We start from the raw sequence: 26,367 nt of genomic DNA, 5'->3' as shown, positions 1-26,367 counted from the left end.
AACCAAAACAGCAATCTTACTTTGATTGTTTGTTCAGCACTACCACAGAACAATCTACAGCACGATCAGAATCAACCCGTCTTTGTATTTCATCAAAATATTGCTTGTACAACTCTTCTCTGCGACGTTCCTCACGCTTCAAACGATCTGAGGTCAATAACGGGGGAAAAAAAAAAAAAAAGTTTTTCTCATGCAAGGATAATCATGTATTTTCAGTACTAGTTCCAGACTTAATTTCACAATTCTCTCAGAGATTACAAAAGCCATAACGTATGGTCAATAAGATGAAAATAGTTCTTACTTCATACAGGAATACGCAAATATTGCCTGCAATTTTATGCAGCTTGAAAATTTACCAATCCAATTCCATCTTGGCTAGTATGTAGGAAGAGGACCAAAATACCTTGATCGAAAAATGCACACAATATGAGGCAAATTTAGTGTAGTATATTTAGAAACAAGGAGTGTGAGTGAGCGAGCGAGCGTGTTTATGCGGGCGCGAAAGTGTGTGTGTGAGAGGAGTGTGTGTTTGTGAGAGTGAGTGAGTTTGTGAGAATGAGTATACATACACACCCATAATTATTCATACACCTTGCAAATTTTGACTGTTCCTTTTCTTCAACCAGCAAGAAATGATTTGAATGAAAATGACATAGGTGTCTGTCAGGGCTCAGACATACTATAAGCGTTTCATTGGCCAGCGCTTTGAGTGCTAAAAAAGTGCTCAGTCATTTGCTTTTAAATCGCCGCTATCGCGTACAATGGGAAAGGTCTGCAATTTTACTGCAAGTGAATGATTTTTTTTAAAAGCGATCAGAAAGTGCGTCTGAGCCTTCACAGTCTGAGGGAAAATCCAAAGTTCTATACCATTCAAAATAGTCCAAGCAGTTCTAAAGCATCCCAATTACCCTGATTAATTGGGAACACCTGTTTTAATCAATTCAACAGGTGAAAATCAACTCAACAGGTGAAAAACAGCAGCCATCTGCAGTTGGATTGTGGACAGTCATGGCTAAGGCAAAGGGGCTCAGTGAGGGCTACAAGGCCATTTCTAAATGTTTTCAAGTGCCAGTGGCTACAGCGCAAAGTATTGAAAAAAACATTCCACACTGGAAAAATCACAGAGAACGTGGTTGGAAGCCAAAAGCGACACTTGTGCTGGCCAGGAGAATGGTGAGAGAGGAACACCACAAAATCCATCCTGGTGAATCTGGGCTCTGCTGGTGTCAATGTCTCAAGGCAGACAATCCAACAGGCATTGCACACTGCTGGGTTCCATGGATGCAGACCAAGGAGAACGCTTCTCCAGATAAGGCACACAAAAAAGCTGGCTTGGCCTTTGCAAATGCTCACCTGGACAAAGAACAAGACTTCTGGTCTTATGTGTTATGGTCCGAGACCAAACAAATTTTTGTTTCATCTACGAGGTTTCCATTATTTGGCGTAAAAAAGGAGAAGCCTTTAACCCAAAGAACAACCATCCCCACTGTCCCACATGGTGGTGGGAACCTAATGCTTTGGGGGTGTTTTTCAGCTAATGGACCAGAGACCCGAATCACAGTAAATGGCACCATGAAAAAAAGAGCAATACATGAGGATTCTCAACAACAACACCAGGCAGTCTGCAGAGAATATGATTTAAATTGATTGAGAAGGGTATGAATATTTTGGGACTGGACACTTTTTGCTCAAAGGTGAGAATTTTTATTTTTTCCACAACAATGCCTCTTGTTATATTCTAGTCGTATTATCTTTTGGGAGACAACTATGTCATTTCCCGTCAAAAAATTACTTGCTGGTTGAATAAAAGTAACAGTCAAAATTTGCCAGGGGTATGAATAACTATGGGCCACACTGTATACATAAAAAGCAAGGTACTCAAATTTGAGTTGCTAGATAGCAACCACTTTCAGCGATTGGGGAAAGCCTGTTCCGCACTCAGGTTAAGTAGATGTTCTCTCGAGGAGTAGGTCAACCTCTCTAAATTGGGACAGTCTCGTTCTTCCGATGGAGAGTAAACACAGATATAGGTTTTAAACAGGTAAACTCCACTGGGCACTTATTAGCCCCTACCAACTTAGCAAGATTTGATTTACCGTATATACTCTGCTATAAGTTGAGAATTTAGAACTGACTCAAAGTATAAAAGTGTGTGTTGGACTTATACACGAGTAGTCCTAAATTTCCAAACTTATAGCCAATATGCCAATGTGCTTTAATTCCCTTGCACTCATGTATCAATTTCCTCCTTGCACTGTGTAATCCTGTGCAAAGTGATTCCTGCAGCAGAAGCAATCACCCCCCATCAGCGCGCGCTGTGTACTCTTCTCCCTTCACTCACGCTGACCTCCCTGCTTTATCAAGCCCCACCTCCCGATATCAAAAGATGGAGCCATGCTAACGCACGCAGGTCAGCGCGAGTGAAGGGAGAAGGGAGGACGCAGCGCACACTGATTGGGGGGGGGCGCACGACAGCTTCTGCTGCGAGAATCACTTTGTTCAGGATCACACAGCACAAAGAGGAAATTGATACAGACGGCTCCCTTTCAGTGATGGTTGGTGGATGTTAAGGGGGTAACTACAGGCATCAAGTGTTTGGGGGATGGTGGGAGGGGTGAAATGGAGACAGGGGCTCCCTTTGGGTGACGGTGGGTGGAATTACAGGCAGCATGCATTTGGGTGATGGCGTGGGGGAGGGAGGGGGAGTTACAGGCAGAGGGTTAATGGCTATTCAGAGGAGTAATTGGCTATACTTGGGGGCCAGGAATGGTTAATGACTACAAGATTGTATGCAATGCATCCATTTACCTATCCTGATCCCCAAGTGCAGCCATTAACTTTGCTGGACAGACATATATAGGAGTAATTGAAAAATTCCAGCTTTTGAGGTTCAAATATTAGAGTCGACTTATACACGGGGTTGACTTGTATCAGAGTCTATACGGTAGCTAAATTTTCAAGCTGCAAAGATTTAAATAAAGAAATTGTATTATCCTGTATGAACTTGGATAAATTTACATCTGACCATGCCTAATATGCTGTCCCAGTTTACTGGCACAAAGGAGGAGGATTTCTTGCAATAAAAGCAAAGTGCAAAAATAAAAACACAGATGGAAACATTAACAAAAAAGATGCACCTTCTGGTACTCTATCCATGGGTTCTCTAAAGCGTTCATACACATCATCTCTCTTTCGATATAAGTCATCAAGGCGATATTTATCTTGAGCAGAATTGGTTCTGAGGAAAATAATGTGAGAATACAGTATATGTTGTAAAAAGATGAAAATTTCCACTACAGTTTTAGAGTATATCAATAAAATTATGTTTTAAGGCCTAAAGATAACCCTCACTGCCAAGCAAACTTAGCTAGAAGACCATAAGAACAAACACTCTGATTCTTGCACCTCTCTGTTTTAAAGGCACCTGAACTGAGCGATATGGAAAATGCTGTTATTTACTTTTAAACAATACCAGTTACCTGGCAGTCCTGCTGATTTCTTCGGCTGCAGTAGTGTCTGAATCACAGACCTCAAACAATCATGCAGCTGATCCAGTCAGATTTCAGTCAAAAACTCCTGATCTTTATGCTTATTCAGGGTCAATGGCTGAGAGTTTAGGAAACAGAGGCTCAGCAGGACAGCCAGGAAACCTTCACTGTTTAAAAGTAAATATGTCAGCCTCAGTTCTGGTATACTTTAAGCTACAATTCTCTCCAAAATTGCAAGAGAAGATTCCCATTGGTCTGTTGCAAACAAATTGAGAGTCCAATGCTTCTGCCTGGGCCCATAATCCATACCCGCAATTAAAGTGTCCATCAGAGCCTTCAGCTCCGCTCATTGGAACTGAACGAACAGACCCATACAGAATGGACATATGTGGATCTGTTAACATGCCTGCCGATCCATTCTGATTCAGATGAAAGACTGCAAATACTGCCCCTGACAGAGTAGGCAGTTTTTTTTTTAATTTTAATTAATGTAAACAAAACGAGATTCACCCCCCCCCAAAAAAAAAAACCCCACACCACACATGCTGGCAGTTCCCAGCAGTGTCCTCCCCCCCCCCCCCCCCCCCCCATGGAGCAGCAAAAGAAAAATACAAACGCCCACAGCACACAGAGAAGAGAGATAAAATTCAATTTAGAAATAAATATAGGTCTTATCTTTATATAGTGCGCTGCGGGCTTCTGTATTTGTTCCAACTCAAGTATATAGCCCCAGTTTTGTGTTTACAATTATTACTCGTGTTCGACATATTTTAAAGACTAATGCTACGTACACACTTGCGATCGTTTACAAGGAACGATAATTACCAGACGAACATTATTGGAACGATTGGAATGCAACGATGGGATACAGCAATCATACACATCAACGATCATTCTCGCAGAAAAGAACGATAAGAGGGAAATGTTGCATATATAATTTTTATAAAGTAAAAAAATAAAAAAATACACAAACATGGGGTTACAATAAATAAACTGTCTAAGTTAATCATTTTTTATTTGAAATTGATAATGTAACAATCATTATGGGCCGCGCTACACAGAAAGTATCCAACGCAGGCGCATTGGCCCTTGTAACTATCGTGCTCGGCAGAGAACTGTACACACTATAGTTTTGTAACAATTGTCATTTAATATGAGTCATCCTGTTGTATTTTTTTTTTTAATCATGCCGATATCATTTGTTCATCATGGAACGTAATGATAGTTTGGTAAACTTCTTTACCAGATTGTCAGCAGACCGATCGTTAAGCTGCTGCTAGTAACGACCATAGTAAAACGCAAAACGGACCTGGAAGTGTGTTCTGCAAAGGGCAGCATGGATCCATTTGCGTTCCGGTCTTTGAAAACCGGAGCCTAGACCACGGATTACGTTCAGCAACCGTATGTGGTGTGGACCAAGCCTAATTTAAAAAAAAATACAATATTGCAGCCTGCACAACGCATGCAATTCCTTACGGCTCATTCACACTAGGTAGGAAGTTAAAATACATTAAAATCAATAAATTAAAAAAAACAAAAAAACTCATGAATGGGTATGTGAGTTTTGCATTTCCATTAGTTTTAACTCCAGACGAGCTGAAACGCACTGCACAGCAACTTACTGTTGTAGTGCGAGTGATAAAATGAAAGTGTATGGACTTGGTTACCAGACGCACACTATGTGCAGTGAGTCAAAAATCACTGCAACTCACATGGTGTGAATGAGCACTTAGTGAAATCACTGACTACCGTAAAAAGTGTGCATGTTAAAACATATCAAGCAACAAATGCTTGCATGTGAGGATCCCTCTTCAAGACTTCTATAAACCCCATTTAGAACCTCCCCACAGTAACAACTCAAGCCCCTACCTTAATCCTGACCCTATACTGGGCCCCAGTAAATCATTAGAAAAAGGGAAGGTGCCACAGTAGTCAAGTGTGTGTGCGCCAGGGAGGCAGAGAAGACACATTGGCCCATATGCAATTCCACATTTCTCCTACGTTTTCTCCTGGGATATAATTTTTCATCTTCTATTTAACATAATTTTCCAGCACTTTTCAACTACAAAAAGTACAGAGAAAAAAAGTACAAAAGTACTATCAAAATTATTTTGAGTATTTTCTTGCTTGCTGGTGGCTTAGAAGGCATTTTATTGACAAATTAAAAAATATCACCTAGGAGAAAACTCAGGTGAAAAAATGAATTGCATATGGGCCATTGATTTTGAAAGTTGCAGGGCGGGCATCACTGGGAGCCATACCACAAGAAAAGAGCTGTGTTTTCCCACAATTCAACCTTTTACATTAGCCTTAACGCTAACTTTAGCCGATAAGCCTGCCCAAAAACTTGTAACCACCTGCACTAACCCTACCATCATGCACAAATTAAAGTAACTTTCAGGCATAAAATCAATTCTTTATTTTTGTCTGGTAAACAAGTAATAAGGATGCTAACCAGGCAATTCTAAAGTTAAAATCACTATAACTGTTCTTGTTGATAAATGATGATCCCCAGTTTACCTGACTTATTTGGTACACAAAATGTGGCATGCAAAAAGGAAGTTGCAGGGCATGCTAGGTTGTCCTTTTTTGCTTCTCCATTTCTGAAGCGAGTCTCAATTCTCTTTATTAACCTATATTAATGTTAAGCCCCATAAGCACAGCTAAACCGCCGCTATCCCACGGCAAATGGAGGGTTAATACCCGCCAAATCCCCTCTCCTGTGTCGGGGGAGCGCTTCCTGACTGAGGCGGAGCTACAGCCTTAAGCTCTGCCTCAAGCGCGTCAATCCACTCCACTCCCCCACCCCTCATCTGCCTTCACAGAGACGGGTGAGGGAGAGGCGGAGATCTGCGCGGCGATTGACGCACATGGAGGCAGAGCTACAGCTCATAGCTCTGCCTCCAGGAAGAGCAAAATAAACATCCAAGAAAGTCGTGGATTTTGCTGGGGGGATTTGGAGGGGGTATTAACCCCTCGTTTTGCCGCAGGTTAGCGGCAGTTTAGCTCTGCTTATGGGGCTTAACATTAATACATGTTAGAAAAGAGAATTGAGACTCGCTTCAGAGTCTCTTTAACTAATGCAGCCCGATTGGCTGAAGCCTCTTTCCCTCTTGTTTTCCCCTCCCACACCTGTCCAATTTGATCAGGCCCATACTAGCCCAGCTATCAAAAATCTAAACTAGTCAGTTCCAGCAGGGCATTATTGTGCCATATTGGTGTATAAACAGTGATTACTTGTATGCGTTGCAGAAGCCGGACCTTATACATCAGAACCAGTGTGGGCATTTTATGGGGCATGGATAAAGTTTTGCCAGCCCCCAGTGCTTCATAAATTGACTTAGTACTATCTACTGATTAAGTAAATCTCTAGTCGACTCGGCTAGATCACTCTGCTGTCAGCCCTGCAAATGAGCAGATAGAAAGTACACCCATAGATTAGGAACTGCCAATCCTCCCTCATCCTTGGGATATTGCAAAGTTTCCAATCTGATCCTAGGCCATTTCTTATTAAAGATTAGATATCTGAACATTTTATCAAATATTTTTAAAAAGTTTCACCGGTAACCACACTGGGTAGTTAAAATACTTTTACTTTGCAACCAAAACCATGGGGTTGGTCTAATTGTTTATTCACTTTGTTTGACTGTCCTAAATGTAAAATGAAACATCCAGGAATCTGAGGCTTCTTCCAGCCCCTAGAAGTCTCTTAGGTCCCACAGCACAGTTTGCTCTGAGCCAGGCCTCCACTCTGCCCTCTGTAAGACTGCAACCAACGGCCGAGACGTGATCTTCTGCGCATGTGCAGGCATGCTTCTTGATAGTATTCCTGTCATTAGGAGCACTCTGCGCTTTCGCAGTTCAATTCTCTCTGAAATGCACGAGAGCCAAGCACTTCCGGCGATAGGAGTGCTACCACGAGAGGTGCAGGGTGCACCAGAGCATACACAGAAGATCCCAATCCAGCCGCGATCTTACGGAGGGGGGGGAGCAGAGGCTTGGTTTAGAGCGGAACTTCCCCATGGGACCTAACAGATTTCTAGAAACTCGCAAAAGCCTCTGGTGAGTGAAACTTATCTTTCAGATTCCCTGATATGCCGTGTAGTGTAAAGCGTTCAAATGTTCAGAGTCTCTCATATTCAAGATCTTCAACTTGCACTTTAAAAATTGCATATGGGGGAATGTAAGCCACAAGGCCACGGTGCATGTTGTAGGATGCACGCAGCACGGCCAGCACCTGTGCAGTAAAGCAGGACTCTGGCGACCCCTAAGAGGATGCTGGTGGGGCTTAAAGGCAAGATAGAGAAGCAAGAGAGAACGGGGGACGGTAGGCATCAGGACAGGGGACAGTGAAAGGCCGACTTTAAAATATATTGTACGACTAACTTTTTTTCAGCAAGGCAGCAGTTTTTCCTCCTCACTTGATATTTCAAAGCCACAACAACAAAGATATAGGGATAGAATAGATATAGGCTATAGATAGGATAGATAAATATAGGATAGATAGGATTGATTTTTTTTTATTTATTTATATGGAACCTGAAGTGAGAAGAATACAGAGGCTACCATCTTCATTTTCTAATAAATCATGCCAGTTGCCTGGTTTCCGCCCTAATGCTCTGCCTCTAAAGCCTCAACATGGTACAATTTTTCATCAGATCTGATCTATTCAATAATTTCCAACTGGTCCAATCGGATTGCACTAGATTTTCCTTTGATAAGTACCCAAAATCTATTGCAAAATCTAATTGCAAACCTAAATCACTGCAACTCTAAAGTGAAATTGCTGGCTGTCGTCATGACAGCCCCTGAGGAGAGGAAGAAGAATGGCGGCCGACGTCAGGATCCCCGGGAGGCATGTAAAAACCGCCCGCTGCGCGCATTGCTCTGCACACGGCCTCTGGCGGCTACCCCGAGCACAGGTCGGGATTACCGCTCTGCGCAGCGGTTATCCGTCCCGTCCCTAGCTCGGGATTACCGCCAAGGAGGTTAATGCACAACACCTATTAAATCAGGTCTACTGAGTCAAGGTACATTAACTCTAAGGGCCCTATTCCACCAGCAGTGTTGAATGAGAATTGTGGCAAACATTGCTGAGAGATTTAGAAAAATTGTGCGCCTCAGATTTGCCACAATTCTCATTCAAGTGAATGTGTTTTCAACACAGAAACACAACACAAAATGCAGCTAGCAGAGAAGGGCACTAATCAGTATCCTATGATCTTTACCTCATTAACAATGCATGCACCTGGGTTTTGGCGGCTTATCACATTTCTGCCATCATTGGCGTAGCACAATGTGGAGGAAGACAAAATCGAGCTGGCCACCACCTCCAGGACAAGGGCCAAGCAACATCGAAATCAAAAAAGAGAGACGGCACACCACTGGCTCTGCAAAACTTGCTGTGTATTGAGCGAACAAACACTACATGTTACGGATCAGCGATCCTTCATCAGGTGTATAACCTATACACCTGATGAAGGATCGCCGATCCGTAACATGTAGTGTTTGTTCGCTCAATACACAGCAAGTTTTGCAGAGCCAGTGGTGTGCCGTCTCTTTTTTGATTTCGATGTTGCATGAGCTGTATGAGCAGTCCAGCTGAGGCTGGGCACCGGCCAGTGTACAGGTAATCACAGACCTGAGATACCGTTTTTTCCATATATCTGTTTTCACAAGGTCCAAGCAATCCTGCTGACAGATCTGCATGCAATTTAACATTAGGGGATACTGTCCTATGTCAACACGGTACAGGGAACCGCATTACACACAGTCAGTACTCTACATGGGGCTTTATTTACACAATACACATACTGCACTGGTTGAAAGACAAAGCTTGTGCTGCTCAAGATAGAACTGTACTGCTACATGGTTGGGCAAATAATAAATTACTTCCCCTATGCAAAGAAAGCCTAAGATTTACACCCAAACTGAAGTAATTCATGATAAATTAACAAAACACCAGCATTTGCTTGGCTTTGATCTTTACCAAGATCTATATAAAAAAAGTCACCTGTATAATGGATCTCCTGGGTCTCTGGCATCTCTGTATCTTTCAAATAATGGATCTCGTGAATCTCTGGCATCACGGGTATCACGAACACGAAGATCTCTAGCATCTCTGATATCTCGATCCCGAGGATCCCTGTATTCCCTGGAGTCTCTAGCATCCCTAGGATCTCTGATGTCTCTAGCACTTCGGAAATCTCTATCATGGCCATCTTTCAAATCTCGTGCATCATGATCTCTTGCATCTCGTAGGTCTCTGGGATCTCTAACATCTCTAGCCTCACGTGCATCTCGAACTGGTCTTAGATCTCTGTCATGTGGCTCTCTACTGCCTCTTCTAGGGCTGGAGCGCAGTGGAGACCGATCCCGTCTAGGATCCAGTGGAGACCGATCCCGTCTAGGCTCCAGTGGAGACCGATCCCGTCTAGGCTCCAGTGGAGACCGACCCCGTCTAGGCTCCTGGAAGTTTTCAAATCCATATGGACCTCTGAAGCACCAAAAATAGCGGTTAGTTTTCATTATCATTTCCTCTAGTATAGATTTAAACATAGAAAAAAAAAAAAAAAAGGTGTCCTCCAACTTGACTTCCTGGAAGAGAGGAACACCATTTCACCCTGCAGATACCAAATACTAAAAACAACAAAAAGAGATAAGTGTATAACAGACTGTACAAAAAAAAAAAAAAAAAAAAAAAAAATTGTATCTGCTTTTATCACCTTTTTGCAATAGATCTGAGCACAGGAAGAAAATATGCGCCATTCGCACATTTAGTGAATCTTTGCTTTAACGCAACATCATTATGTGACAACTTCAGTTTTGTGTCTAGTTATTGAATTCAGATTTAAAAAGAAGCTGAAGAAAAAAATAACTAATACCACGTTAACAAATATCTGTATGTGGTCCTGTTAATATAGGGACAACACCCCCTTCCAAATGTGACTGAGGCCCAATAGACCTGTTCACATAATGCCATGGGTCTAGAGTTAAAACTTTTTTTTCTTATAGGTAAAAATAAATTAAAATATGTCAGCCTTTAAACCATCTCCGGATGCTAGATTCATGTTAAAGTGGACCCAAATTAAAAATACAAGATTTCAGAAATAAAATCTATTTTCTAAATTATAATAATAAATAGCAGCCTTTTTTCAGCTGCATAATGACAAATATAAAATAGTTTACATTCATTGGTGGAACCCCTCCCTTCCTTTCAAATTGCCGGGACAGAATCCGGCAAAATGCTGGAGTAGATGGTGTCTGGCAATGGAGGAATTGCTAATAGCTGCCCCCAGTATAACCTTAGTTATGAAAAGAGAAGGGTGAAAAGCAGGCACTGAAATGATCATAGGTTTGAAGGATTGTTTATTTATCTTTGTATGTGTCAGAGTGGTGCAACTAAATATTTGTAATTTAAAAAAAATGTTTGGTTTGTGTCCGCTTTAACCTCCTGAGCGGTATGGACGAGCTCAGCTCGTCCATCACCGCCGGAGGCTGCCGCTCAGGCCCTGCTGGGCCGATTTTCCTCAAATAAAAAGCAGCACACGCAGCCGGCACTTTGCCAGCCGCGTGTGCTGCCTGATCGCCGCCGCTCTGCGGCGATCCGCGGCGAAAGAGGGTCCCCCCAGCCGCCCGAGCCCTGCGCAGCCGGACCAATCAGTTCCGGCCAGCGCTAAGGGCTGGATCGGAGGCGGCTGACGTCCATGACGTCACTCCGCTCGTCGCCATGGCGACGAGGAAAGCCAAACAAGGAAGGCTGCTCATTGCAGCCTTCCTTGTTACTTATGCTTGCCGGAGGCGATCGGAAGAACGCCTCCGGAGCGCCCTCTAGTGGGCTTTCATGCAGCCAACTTTCAGTTGGCTGCATGAAATAGATTTTTTTTTATAAAAAAAAACCCCTCCCGCAGCCTCCCTGGCGATCTTAATAGAACGCTGGGGAGGTTAAAGCAAATTATCAGGTATTTATATATTTCACAGTACTTCAGTCATGTCACTAACCCTCTCCCAACAGGAGCTCAAAATAAGTTTACAAATGTTTTGGGAGAGGTTTTACCGGTAGGAACGATCGCTGAACACACATGCTCAGCTATTTGCCAAGCAGTGCATCATGTTTTATGGAGTGGAGGGTAAATTACACCAGCTGCATGAACATGGACAATGGTTATTACGGATGGTCAATAAGATTCTAGAAATTCATAATTTATGATGATGCAGCAAGGAAATAAATTAGAAGCAACAGCTGTTGCATTTAAAGGGACTCCGAGCAGTGCAGAAACTATGGAAAGATGCATATCATTTTAAAGCTCTCTTTCTCCCCTTTCCAATGATATATAAACCACCCCCCTTCACCTTTTAGTTTTCGCTATTTTCGCGATCGAAATTGCCGCGGCCACGACTTCGATCGCGAAAATAAAGAAAACTAAAAGGCGTAGGGCGACAATTTAGGTGTCACCAGAAAGAGAGCTTTAAAATGATATCCATCTTTCCATAGTTACATTGTATTACACAGGGCGACTTTTTCTGCTGAATGGAGCTGCTGATTTTGAGAAAAAGTCTCCCTGTGTAATACAATATAACTATGCAAATATGGATATCATTTTAAAGCTCTCTTTCTTCTCTTTCTGACGACATCTAAATCGTTACCCTACGCCTTTTAGTTTTCTCTATTTTTGCAATCGAAGTCACGGCCGCTGCAATTTCGATTGCGAAAATAGCGAAAGCTAAAAGGCGTAGGGCAGTGGTTTATATATCATTGGAAAGAGGAGAAAGAGCTTTAAAATGATATGCATCTTTCCATAGTTTCTGCACTGCTCGGAGTCCCTGTAATCAGTTCATTTCCACATCCCTTCAGAGTTATTAATCTTTTACCCCTAGTGGTCAGCACCGACTGTCAGTGAGATACAAATAGATCTGGTTGGCATGTAAAATTTCATGCAGCCGAGATTAGGGCCAGTTAAAAAACAGTTAGTGCATTTGAATGACAAATTTCAAAAAGGTACATACAACTAGTGTAACTGTCATTTTTAGAATTATCTGCATCTCATTATTTATCTAGTGGTCAGAGTGGGATCCAGCACGGTAAAATAAGGCAATGTCAGGGACACCTATACCAAGGCTAGACTTTTACTTGAGACCATTGCGAAGGACAATCACTCGAGAGGATTGTCTAGTGTCCCCCCCTCCCAAAACTTTTTTTTTTAAGAATACCCTGTTAAGAGGCTGCACATCAACACATCAAGAAAGGGCTTTGAGTAAATGGTTTATTTGAAAGGGAATAATGACACTGTCAAGTTTGACCCAGTACACTGGAGCATTTAAATTTAGTAGCGGTAGGTATATATAGACTTGGCAATGAAAAAAAAAAAGGAAAAAAAAAAAAAAAAGCAACAAACATGAAGCAAGTTATCAAATACCTCCTAAAGTGCCCTTGAAGACAAAAAGGATGGCATAACCCAAGGGAGTATACAACATTTTGCTTTTAAATAACACCACAATTACAGCAAGAGCAAAAACAATCCAATGGAAGATTTCACAAATGCACATGGATATAAATGCATGTACGTGCAAAACTTGCAAACGATTAAAGTAGATTCTATAGGTGAAAATGGTGGTAAGACATGTGATGAGCTTGAACTACTTGTCTATGAGGAGGCTCACACATGCCTGCACAAATAATGTGAAACACGGGCAATAGTTACCAATTTTATTTCAGGTGTAACACAAAATTGTTGAGGATTTTAGTTTTTTCTTTTTTAGCTTATCTTTTAGGCCAGTTGCACACCTGAGGTTTGCAATGTGAGCACTGCAGAAATTAGGCTTCATATGACCTTGCACCACGGTGTGGCAACATGGTCATATGCATAGGCGTATAGATTTGCATGGCCCTTGTGGCAGGAAAGCTGGGCAACAAATTGCAAGGGGCCTTATAGTTATGTTTCGATTTTTGGCTGCTTCTTCAGCTGCACATTTCTATAGTTTAAAAAAAAACAAAAAACAAAAAAAAAAACTCCAGGATGTGCAAAATAAAGGTATTGCTCAGTTATATTTAGCTTAATTAACATGTTTATACTGTTCTCTCTTGCTAATAATATCTAGAAAATAGCATTACTGTTATATAACACTTTCATTGAAAAGGGCACCTAAAATGAAGTTAATAAATCAACAAATCAAAGATATTACAAGGTACACAAATGGCATGCTTACATTTAAAGGATAGCAGATGACAAATTAGCAACAGAAATGGAGTATGCATACACTCTTACCTGTCCTCATGCCTGTCACTCTCCCTGTTCTCTCTGCCACCCCCGTATTATGCCTAAAAGCCCCCTGGCAGACTCTTCCGGGCCACTTAGGCACAGATGCGCATTGCCCTGCCAGTGCCTGCGCAGTAATGCCCGACTTGGGATAAGGCAATGTCAGGGACAGGCGCTACACCTGCTACTGCTGGAATTCTGTTTTGTCCCCACTTTATTGCCTGATAAAGCGGGCTCGGCCTGCGAAACGCGTTGCACTTTTGGGGTACCATATAATAAATGTGATTGCTACTTTTCAGACAGTCTTTCGTGTCTGCTTTATGGAGGTAATTCCACCGCTTCCTCCAAGCAAATTGTAAAGGTTTTATCCACTTTTATTCTGCTGGCGCCTCTGTTCTACTTTTTTTTAATGCTCAGTCCAATCCAATGGCAGTTCCTGGAGTCCTTATTACCAACATCCTATAAAATATACAATACACATCCAAATGGGGATAAACAAAATCTTTAGTTACTAATATTCCTCATTCCTTTTTAGGCATGGTTCACACACGAATGGCAAAACATTATCGCCTGCCAATTACGATTCTGTGAAGCTAATTTTTGTTCTCCTTCAAGAGAACAAAAAATGCATCACAATCCCAGCTAAGCTGCTGCATGCAGTGCTTTTGCAGTTTATGCAGCGAGAATGTTCTCATTGCTATTCCGGGATATTTCCCATCTTCTAAACCTTCTGTGACTGAGGGACACATATCATTCCATGGTTCATAGGTATATGCCATTTTACTGAACTGAAATTGGCCAGATTTGGCCTTGAGTCCCAATTTCATTACAGTGATGTCATGCAGGCAATTCAGGGTCTAAAGCCTCTTACACAGGCTAGAGGAAAATTACCATTGTGTGAGGCTTCGGACAAGAATCTTAAGTGTTCAGCGGTCCAAACTTTTGTAATTGATCACCAATGCTCATTCCCCGAACTGTAGACCTAATGATCAATGATCGTTAATGTAAACATTTAATGTGTAGAAGGCTTGAATAAATGCAGCAAGCACACAAAGGATTACATCCTGCTGCTGCATAGATACACAAACATTGTAGTTAGGCATAGCACCTTGATAAAAAGTAAACACGCTACTCTTCTGCTTTCTTTATCCTACAACTAAGCATATACACCCTGAGCTTAGTAGACTTTTCATTTTATTAAAGAGCCCACGATTGCGGAAAAAGGCCAATCTTCCAGCCATGGAGGGATCTCTTCTGCTGAAGTCATGCTTTAAGATGATAGATCCGTCAGACTAAAAGCGGCTTTTCACTATGAACTCTGATGCTAGGCCTACATAAGAGGTGGTAAGAAAATCCAAGAATAACGCCAGCGTCTGTTTTGTTTTTGCAGGTCCCCCACGGAATAGGATCAGGGCAAGTAAATACATAGAAACATTTAATTACACCATTCATTTGATTTATTTATGAAACTCTAATCTGGCATGACACTACATTATATGGCATACAACAGGAACACATTGGGGAAGGCCTCTGTAACCAGTCACTGAGGCTCTTGTGCACCTACTTCTTGCGCCTTTTTATGTTAACACGTTGATAAGCTATTTTTTCAGCTTTCTAACACATACATTTCAAACAGATGTTGTAGACCGCTTTTATCAGGTACCAAAATGAGATGTGATCCCTACTACCACTTTCACATGTCAATCTGAAAAGGTAGATGGCAGATAGTACCCGTGGTGATGATAAAGCAAACTTATTTTGAATAATGGTTGCAAGTAAAAAGGTTTAGTGGATTTTATATATATTTAATTCGGCTTCAGTTTTGTCTACAAAAGTGACGAAATGTGTGTATACGCATAAGGCAGGACGCCATAGTCTCTTGATCATCTTAGAAGTGGAGGGTGGCAGAGTTGCATTTCCTTATTAATCTGAGAAAGAGGCTTTTTATGATCTCCCTCAAAATGACACATCTGAATACACGGCCATGCTTATTAGTTCTTCCAGTATAGTCTTCTGTTCCTTGGCTGAACCCCTGAAGAAGTGAACCCTGTTCAGAAAACGTGTTGATTATAACAGCTGTAAATCTCCTAGGGTACAGATATTTTACCAGGCCCACGCTACATACACTGATTATCAAAAGGACAGGAAGAGCTTTTGTGTTAGGACCAACATGGTACCAGAATACTGCATTGTGTACTGTTTGTTTAGATGAAGGTACTACCAGTTTCTCTTATGGTTAGCAGCCTTTTTTATATTTATTTATTAAAAGTGTAATGGTTTTATTGATTGGATACATTTCATACTTTGTCCCCTGAAAGCCCACAGTTACTCCTGACTGGAATGTGAGGGGTTTAAAATTACATTTTTAGTGTTTGAACAAGTACGTATTGCTTGGCACCTTTGAGGCCCAATAAAGTATATATTAGGGATTTTATATTTTTAATTCCTCTTGAGTTTTTTTAGACAAGCAACAAAATGTGCGTGCGCCGCCGATTCCATGGTTGTAGTGTACATCCAGATTAATCCATCCAAACAGCAAAAAGGGAAGATTGCTTAAAGAGGATGATGTCCGGTTATTTAATAAGCAAAACTGATTTTAGAGCAGTTTATTTCCAGACCCGATAAAGACCAGTCCATGAACGATTCGCGAGTACTTTACCTTCGTGTAGGGCTGGACCTGGACCGACCCTTATTCATATTTCTTCTTTCCGCTGCTTTGTTAATATCTGAAAAGCACAATTAACCCATCTGTTCAATAATGTGAAACAGGCTGAAACATTTTATTATAAACAAACACAAATACAAAGGATAAAAGGAGTAAAGGCAGGATGTTTATTTTTTGTCAATATGACTAATCAACTGTACAATTAAAAGTTCAGTAAAAAAAAAATGCTTACTGTGGGTTCCCAAAATACTTCACTGGCAAGTCTTGCAATAAAAAGTTGAAAATAAATGGCCAGAAAAAACGTGCACAATGTACCTGTCTAACAAAACAAAGCAGTGAACAATGGAAATCCAGAAAAGGGTGGAGACTGCAGTAAAGTGTAAGCCTAGTCTGTAAAAGCATACAAGTTGAGCTTTCAAGCAATCCAGTTCCACTTTAGTCTGCTTTACTATGCTAAAAGTTGATGCTTTGTAAAAAATTATAGGCGATGACACGGCGACAACTACAAGGCATTTTTTGTTTTTGCAGGGAAGGCTTTGTCCAAACGCCCAAATAGTGACCGAGCTGCACAAGGTCAGGTTACACAGCGGGTAAACAAACTTTCACAGGAAATGCTAGATGCATCTTCGTGGAAAAACTGATTAACGTATTACTGTATGCATTTTCTTTTAATAATAGTTTGTGGCATTTGATTGCCTGAGATCAAAGGAAAACTGATAAATTGATGGAACGGCTCCAGAGTGCAAAGCTATGCTTTGCAACGGAAATTTTCGTAAGTGCTTTCATTCTGGTAAAATTTGCTTGTTTGTTTAGTTTGTCACAAGATGTAAGTAGTGTGAATTTCATAAGCAGAGAATTGTAACCACGTAGTAATTGTAACCCACTGTCAAATACAATCCATATGTATATGAAAGAAAAAAAAATGCACAATTTTATATATCCCAGGTTTTTGTATGTAAGCTTTCAATTAACGTATGTTGTGCATGCAGCGTCCATTGCAGTTTACACACATTACGTGTACAGAGTGAGTCCAGCCTTAAGCTACGTACACACATACGGCAACGATCGTTCGTTGTAAACGACGAACAATCTTTTAATTGACGAAAGAACGACCTAACTTTTAAAGGTGTGCAACGATCTGATCGTTTGTTAACGAATGATCCGGAACAACATCACATACTATTCCTGAAAATTACATCATGGCAAGTTCCGCCCACACGTAACGAACGGTTCTAAACGTATGTTACACTGTAAATCTAACGTTACACATATGACATAACTAAATTTCTATTTCATACTGTCGGTATGTAGTAGAGCATCTAGATAATATAGTGTTGACAAAACATACAAAAATACACTTTGTCCTGTTAAAATAAAAATTATGGTATAATCATGTAGTATACAACGCATCACTGGGCACAATCATAGAACGAACGTTACATCGCGAGGGGAAAATGTAATGTGCTTTGACTATAAAACGAAGTGCGCATGTCTTGCCTACTACGAACAACCGTTTAACGATATACTACTTTTGCAAACGACAGTTTTAAAAAACGCCAGGACAGATCTTTCGTTTTAACGATCTAGCTCGTCCATCGTTTGCCTTAATGATGGTTGGCTGTTTTTTTTTTTTAAACTGTCGTCATTTAAAATGATCGGGGAACGATCGTTTCAAACGACTATAGTCGCATGTGTGTACGCACCTTTAGACTTTTCTCCACCCAAATATCTCAAGGTGGCCTTAGTGGTAATACCCGTTGACTAACTGTACAGCTCCAAACACACCTATACTGCACTAGCAATTTGCCCATCTCCGTCCATAGGCAATCGCTGTGCAAATGCCCCCCAATCACACACCGATTCACTGACTTCCTATTGGCGATGATCACACACTTGCCAGGATCTCAAGTCATTCGGGAACAGTAATTTTTCCCAATTGGTTCTCCAGCATGGGAAATACAGTACACCTGGAAAGAATTCACAGTGCATCACTTTTTACACATCCTTATGTTACAGCCTTATTCCAAAATGGAATTTAAATTTTCTTCCCTCGGAATTCTACTTACAACACCCCATAATGGCAACATGAAAAAAAAAAGTTTGATATTTTAGCAAATTAAAAAAAAATAAATAAATAAATATATGAGAAACCATACATACATAAGTATCCACAACCTTTGTTCAATATTTTGTCGATTCACCTTTGACAGTAGTTACAGCCTCAAGTTTATTTGAATATGCCACAAGCTTGGCAAACCTATCCTTGGGCACTTACTCCCATTCTTTGCAGTACTCTCAAGCCCCATCAGGTTGGGTGGGAAGCGTCAGCACAGCCATTTTAAGATCTCTCCAGAGATGTTAAATCGAATTCAAGTCTGAGCTCTCAAAGACATTCATAGAGTTGTCCTGAAGCCACTCCTTCGATAACTTGGCAGAGTGCTTGGGGTCATTGTCCTGCTGAAAGATGAATAATCGCCCCAGTCTGGGTTCCTGAGTGCTCTGGAGCAGGTTTTCATCCAGGAGGTCTCTGTACATTGCTTCATTCATCTTTCCCTTTATCCTGACTAGTCTCCCAGTTCCTTCCATTACGTAACATACCCATAGCATAATGCTATGCCCGGTTTCCTTCAAAACGAGACGCCTGACATTCACAACAAAGCGTTCAAATTTTGTCTCATCAGACCAGAGAACTATTTATCATGGTCAGAGTCCTTCGAGTTCCTTTTGCCAAACTCTAGGTAAGCTGCCATGTGTCTTATTAAGGAGTAGCTTCTCTGTCTGGCCACTACTATACAGGTTTGATTGCTGCAGAGATGGTTATTTTGTAAGATTCATCTCTCTCTGGAGCTCAGACGGAGTAGCCATCGGGTTCTTGGTCACCTCCCTGACTAAGGCCCTTCTCCCCTAACCGCTCAGTTTAGAGGGCAGGCCAGCTCTAAAAGTCCTGGTGGTTTTGAACTACTTCCACTTAGAGATGATCGAGTCTACTGTGCTCATTAGGATCTTCAGAGCAGCAGAATTTTCAGATTTGTGCCTCAAGACAATCCTGCCTCAGATCTACAGACAATTCCTCTGACTTCATGCTTGGTTTGTGCTTTGATATGAACTACCAACCGTGGAAAAGACAGGCGGACTCCAATTAAGCTGCAGAAACATTTCAAGGATGATCAGGAGAATCCGGATGCACCTGATCTCAATTTTGAGCTTCATGGCAAAGGCTGTGCAAACTTATGTACATGTGCTTTCTAATTAAACCTCAAGTAAACTTTTTTCACACTGTCATTATGGGGGGGTTGTGTGTAGAATTCTGAGGAAATTAACAAAAAATAATTGTGGAAAAAGTGATGCGCTGTGAATACTCTCCAGATGCACTGTATGAGCCTGCAAACCACCACCATATTTGTGGCCTGCACCATGGTACACGTCAGGAAAGGAGAAATTGCAATATCCCTCCCTGCGGTGAATACCGGTGAAAAGGTTTAAGGACTACAAGCCTTTTAAAACAAGAGTTTTAACCACTTTCCCTCCCTCAGGACAAGTAAGTACATCCCTAAAGAGAGGCCATAACTCTGTGCAGGGAAGTAGCTACTACGTCCCTCCCTGCTGCGCGTTCCAGCTACCCTCCCCCCCCCCCCCATGCGCTTGGTACTGTCAATTGATAGCCACTAAGTCCCCATGTGAATGACCGCGGTCACCTATTAGGCGGCTCTGCCATTCACAAAACCTGTCCACACATCACTTCCTCTACGCGTGATAATATTGCGCATGAGAAAGTGAGTGCGGCGAGGACATCTTGTGGTCAAAGTTAAATTATATCTACTTTTTTTTTTTTTTCAATGAAACTTTTTTTTTTTTTTTTTTTTTTTTATAAACATGTAAAGTTAATCCCTGACCTCCCACACTTCATTAGCTAACATAAAAAATAAATAAAAAAAATACACAGTTGCCTTAAGAACTGTGCTTTTTAGTATGTATGTAAAGAGGGTATATTACTGTTACTTTATAAATTATGGGCTTGTAGTTAGAGATGGAGGCAAAACTGGAAAATATGCACCTTTATTTCCAACTACAATATTGGCACCATAGATTGTACTAGGTAAAAATTGTATATATTGCAATAAGCAGGACAAATGGGCAAATAAAATGTGTGGGTTTTAATAATGGTAGCATGTATTCTTAAACTATAATGGCCGAAAACTGAGAAATAATTTTTTAATTTTTTCTTATTATTCCCGTTAAAACGCAGTTAGAATAAAATAATGTTTAGCAAAAAGTACCCCCCCCCCCCCCCCCCCAAAGAAAGCCTAACTGGTAGCGAAAAAAATAAGTATGTGATAAGTAGTAATAAATTTATAGGCGAATGAATGAAAGGAGCGCTGACAGGTGAAAAGTGCTCTGTTTTTTAAAGGGGTAAACCCCTTCTAGGTGAAATAGTTAGTCTAAATCCTGTATTAAAAAACCCGACATGATCTGCCCCATGAACCAGCTGCAACCTTCTACCTTCATGAGACGGACCTCAAATCAAATCAACAGTTCAAAATTTAAATTTGGCTGCATTTGGTCACAGGTTAACACTTCTGTTATTAATAAAATAGCCCAAAGCATAATGAAAATAGGGGAAAAACAAAACAAAACAAAAAAAACAAGTTTTTCAGATTTGCTGTTCCCAGATGCTTGCTAGGCATGTTCCTTTCTCCGTCCTCTCTAACCTTTCTAACTACCCCAAGAACAATGTAGTTGGAGAGGTCATTGGCCATTTGTACATGAGCCTCAGGCACATCAACATTACAACTCCACCAATGTCCGACTATTCCTATTACTTGCATTTTCACCATGGTGATAACTCTAAGAAGAAAGGAGTTAAAGCGGAACCGAGATGAAAAAGTAACTATAACAAGTAACTTGTCTAAATATCTTATCCAAAGTTTAGATAGTTTACACAGCAAATCTAGCAGGAAATAGCTTCAAAAGTTTATGCTTATTTATTCCTGTGATACAATGAGGGCAGCCATGTTCTGTTTGTCACACTACACTTAGGCACACTGATAGCATCTCCAGCCCTCAGACTGTGTAAAATTTCACTCCCCCCGCCTCCCCTCTGCCTCTAAAATCTCTGGCTAGTAACCTCCTCCTCCTCCTGCCCAGACTGAGCTCCCATAAACCCTTGCTACCTGGGACTGAGTGCCAAGGCTCTCTGAAAAAGCGGTGAGCGAGGCTGGTTTAGTTTATAGGGAATTAGATCATTAAAACAAATAAAAGTATTTGGCTTGAGGAACACCCTATAAACTATATGAAAGGAACACAATTATGCAATGAGTAAAAGTTTATCTCTGATTCACTTTAAGCTTAGTGAATTGAGGCCAATGTCACCATCCCCTTCTCTTAAGAGGAAATTATGTCACATCCTTTTTGAAGTCAATGGGAACCGTGCTGAAAAAAAAAAAAAAACATGAGTGGGAAGGCTCTGGGTCCTAATGAGCCTTCCCTCTCCGGGTGCCTGTTCCAGAGCAGGATCCCCCGTAGCAGCATTCGAACAATTCAGTCAAATGCTGCTGTCTCTGCCGCTGAAGGGAGGCTTCGGAAGCACCAGTGCTTTCGAAGACGTGCTGCTCCATAATGAGCACGCGTGAGAACCCTCTCTCGAGTACTCATGCGTGTGCAGTATGGAAGCTGCCTGTCTTCGGGAGGACTGCTCCCGAAGCCCCCCGCAACAACAGATTCAAACGGGGAAGCCAGCGCGGCACCGGGAGATGAGAGGGAAGGCTCATTAGGACACAGAGCCTCCCCTCAGGTAAGTAAAGTATCTGGCTTTTTTTCCCCCCTTCTCAACATGACTCCCAATAACTTTAACACGATTAGAGGAAGCACAGTAAGTGGATGGCATTCTTGCTTTGTAGCACTGGAGTCTCTAGTGTAAAAACGAGGTCAGGATGCTACCTGCATGGAGTTCATCTGCTTGTGTTGGTTTCTTCAGGGCACTCTGCTTTCCTCGCACATACCAAAAACATACTGGTGGATAAATTGAATTTCCCCAATATAATAGCTCTAGACATTCTAGGTATATTTACAACACAACTATAAGCTTCATTGAGTGACAGCAAGTAACGCAAACTATTCAGTGTATGCTACAGATATAGTTAATCCTTTTAAAAAAAAGGTACATAATTACAAACAAGCAATACACAAGCTTATAGCAAGATAGAAATATGTATACAATTCACGGTGGTTATTCTAATATAGACATGTTACTGGCCACAATACTTATAATAAAAACACTGCTAATAGGACACATAGTTGCTTCAGGACTATGTTTATTGTCAAGTTTCTGCACAAAGTTAATATGGAACTCCAGCTTTAGTTCCAGTTACCAAATGTCTCATTGTTGAAACAAATCAAAATCTAAACCGTGAGGGAATAAAACAAAAAACATAGCTTTAGATACTAACCGATGCAGAGGTGAGGCTCTGGCTTCCAGACAGCCGCCCTTGTCCTCTTTGGGCCCTCGGTCCACTGCTGTGACCAAGTGCTTCCGAAGACAGGTGCATTTATATGTGTGAAGTATGGACCCACCCCATGGTCACATACAATACACTAAAGAGTCAATGTTACTTTTTTCCATAACACGGATGTTATTCAACCAAGGATTTGAGTGAATTTTCCCTATAATATTTGATTTAAAGACCAAAGGGGGGGGGGGGGGGGGGGGGCTGGCTGGGCGCACACAGAGTAGGTCTTCCCAAGTAGATGGGAACCCTCACTGCCCAGTTACTACATCTGCTGCTAATTAGTTAATTTGAAAGCACAGGATGTTAACATGGCTGCTTCCATGAAAGCAGGAAGTAGACAAACTGCAGATTTATATCAGCTGTAACAAAAATGTTTTTTGTTTAAAGGGAGGGTTCACGGTCTAAGTGAAAATAATAAAAATACTAATCCACTTACCTGGGGCTTCCTCCAGCCCGTGGCAGGCAGGACGTGCCCTCGACGCTGCTCCGGAGGCTCCCGGTCTTCTCCGGTTGCTCACCCGACCTGGCCAGGCCGGCTTCCAGGTCGGGCTCTTGTGCGCTCCAACGTGTGTCTCACGCTGTCATCGGACGTCCTCCAAGCTGTAGTGTGCAGGCGCAGTAGTTCTGTGCCTGCGCAGTACAGCCTGGAGCATGTCCGATGATGGCAGCGTGACGGTGTGAGACGCACGTTGGAGCGCACAAGAGCCCGACCTGGAAGCCGGCTTGGCCAGGTCGGGTGAGCCACCGTAGAAGACCGGGAGCCTCCGGAGCGGCGTCGAGGGCACGTCCTGGAGGAAGCCCCAGGTAAGTGGATTAGTATTTTTTATTATTTTCACTTAGACCGTGAACCCTCCCTTTAAAAGGTTATTATGCTGTTGTGCATCTTTTAGAGCACAGAGGATATTCTGAGTTCAGGTCCGCTTTAAAAAGACAAAAAAGGAACTATTCATAGCAGGATGGGAATAGGCTGTGCACAATGGAAGTGTTTTTATTTAGCCTCCCTGGCGGTCTATTAAATCCGCCAGGGGGCAGTGCAGCACTTGAATTTTTTTTTTTTTTTTTTTAAATCCTGTAGCTAGCCTAGCGCTAGCTACCTGATAGCCGCTGTGCAGAGGAATCCCCCTCCAATCGCCTCCGGCGATCAAAGCAAACAGGAAATCCCCTTCAGAACGGGATTTCCTGTTTGGCTTCCGTCACCAGGGAGATTAAATAAGAATGGCAACTTGGATATGGCTAGATCGGATAGTAAATCCTTTTATAGTAAACTTCAATGGATTCAGACAAGTGATTTACTGTACCAGAAATAGTCATACGTAGTATATTCATACAGGCACATGGTCGGGACCTGGGGACTGAGTTTACTAAAGTCAGTGGTTTACTACAGCAAAAGGTGTAGGAATGCAAAACTAAATTTTACAGTGGAAAACAGTGATCCCCCCAAACAGCTTAACTAGTTTACTGCAGAAAATAAATTTGAAGGACACGGAGAGGCTGCCATGTTTATTTCCTTTTAAACCATACCAGTTGCCTGGCATCCTGCTGATCTCTTTGGCCGCAGTAGTATCTGGATCATACACCTGAAAACAAGCATGCAGCTTGCAACTGAAGTACGACTAGATCAAGTCAGACATCAGTCAGAAATATCTGATCTGTATGCTTGTTAACTGATACCTTAAAGCTAATGGGAACCAGGTAAGTCAAGATACTCACCTAAGGAGAGGGAGGCTCTGGGTCCCATAGAGCAGGGCTTTTCAACCTGTGGTACGCGTACCACCAGTGGTACTTTGCTGTTGGCCAGGTGGTACACACCAGGTTTGTCTGCCATTTGTCATCATCCCATCTTGACTCCACAAAGTTCAGCTCCCCTCGTTCGCTCCCCGCTGTGCTGTCCTGCGGCATACTTCAGACCTCAGATCAGTGGTGAAGAGACAGTCAGGCAATCGGTGCACAGTGACAGTGACAGTCGGGTTACTGTTGATCTGAGGTCTGAACTATTCTGCAGGGCAGCACAGTGAGGACCTCGGGGGCTAAAGAGGCTTCCACCTTCTTCCACAGTAGAGGGGATCCAGCAAAAGGACGCCCAAAGATCTCCTTGTCAGCATACCAGCATTCGCCGTAGCAGCTCTCCGCTTTGATTTTGGTGGAAACAGCCGAGCCTGATCGGGTCTGCTCTACTGCGCAGGCCCACGGGTGGTACTTCTAAATTTTCAGGTGATAAAAGTGGTACAATTAGTGAAAAGATTGAAAATCCCTGCCATAGAGCACTCCCTCTCCTCTCCCGGTGCCCGCTGCTGTCCTGGCTCCTTCGTAGCGGTAATCGACCGTTTCGGTCAAATACAGCTGTCTCTCGGCCGAAGGGAGGCTTCGGAAATGCTTCGGGAGCCCGAGTGCACTCGAAGACGGGTCGCTCCACACTGCACACGCGCCCTCTGACGCATTCGCGTGTGCGCCACCTGTCTTTGGGAGGACTCCGCTCCCGAAAAATTCCAAAGTCCCCTCAGCGCGGGACGAGAACACAGGAGCCAGCGCAGCACCGGGGCCACCGGCGTAGTGTGTTTGTGTGGCTGGAAGCAATCTGCGCAGGCGCACTACGTATTTGTGACCTCACAACAGCGGGAGCGGTGGGCATGGGGAGAGCCCTCTAAACATGCCTGCTCCCCCTATTATTGATCTGTGAGCTAAGGTATCCTTGAAAAAAAAAAATCTATGGCTGAAAGTATTTGAGGCAGATTATCAGCAGGTAAGCCTGGCAATTGGTATTGTCTAAAAGGGAATATATATGGGAGCCTTTATATCCCCCTCAGTTCAGGTATACTTTAAGAAGCAGTATGCAGCAACAATGTAATTCAATAGACTGTGCACCACAAACCTTTTCTGGTGAGATAAACGGCTACAGCTGGTGACCTATTAGGCCTTGTTCACATCAGGGACGTTTCTGTGAGCTTTTCACAGCGCACTGCCCTGTGCGTTCAGCAAGGTATTAATTTCCCATGTAATTAAATGTAGCTGGTTCACATCTATGCGATGCTTTGAGTAGTGTAAAAAAAAAAAAAAAAAGTAGGGTTGCATCCATTTCTGTGCGTTGAGCTGTAAAGCGCACATCAATGCAAGTAAATGGGTGCGATTTTCAAGCACATAGAAGCTCATGCGTTTTTTACCCCAATTGGAGAAAAAAAAACTAAAACATTTACATATAAAAAGAAAGCTTTATTGACAACTACTACAATAAGCAAAACGTGCTTTAAAGAAGCACATCGCAATGCACAGAAACGCGCACAGGTGCATGCGGTTTTTACCACGCACTTTCACACGCTTCTCAGCACAGCAGATGTGAACGAGGCCTTAGTCCATACAACTGAAGCCATGAATTTCCATGGTACATTAAAGCACTAATTTTCAAAAACAAAATTTAATCATTTTTAAAAAACATCAAATTCATAGAAGTGGAAGAC

The 26,367-nt window shown here is 42.1% G+C and overlaps 1 protein-coding gene across 3 annotated transcripts in view; it reads right to left on the bottom strand.

Moving 5' to 3' along the window:
• NCOA5 (nuclear receptor coactivator 5) overlaps positions 1 to 26,367 on the bottom strand; it is a 52,895-nt gene that overhangs the window by 9,300 nt on the left and 17,228 nt on the right. For all 3 annotated transcript variants that reach the window (XM_068263357.1, XM_068263358.1, XM_068263359.1), the window contains 4 exons: positions 16,404 to 16,470; positions 9,502 to 9,984; positions 3,138 to 3,238; positions 21 to 147 (listed from right to left, as the gene is read on the bottom strand). In XM_068263357.1, coding sequence (XP_068119458.1) covers positions 21 to 147; positions 3,138 to 3,238; positions 9,502 to 9,984; positions 16,404 to 16,470 — 778 coding nt within the window. The remainder of the gene's footprint in view (positions 1 to 20; positions 148 to 3,137; positions 3,239 to 9,501; positions 9,985 to 16,403; positions 16,471 to 26,367) is intronic.

The sequence above is a fragment of the Hyperolius riggenbachi genome, chromosome 12, assembly GCF_040937935.1.
Source record: "Hyperolius riggenbachi isolate aHypRig1 chromosome 12, aHypRig1.pri, whole genome shotgun sequence".
Classification (NCBI taxonomy): Eukaryota; Metazoa; Chordata; class Amphibia; order Anura; family Hyperoliidae; genus Hyperolius; species Hyperolius riggenbachi.
The sequence above is the reverse complement of the archived record's forward strand: the minus strand, read 5'-3'. Positions and strand labels throughout refer to the sequence as shown.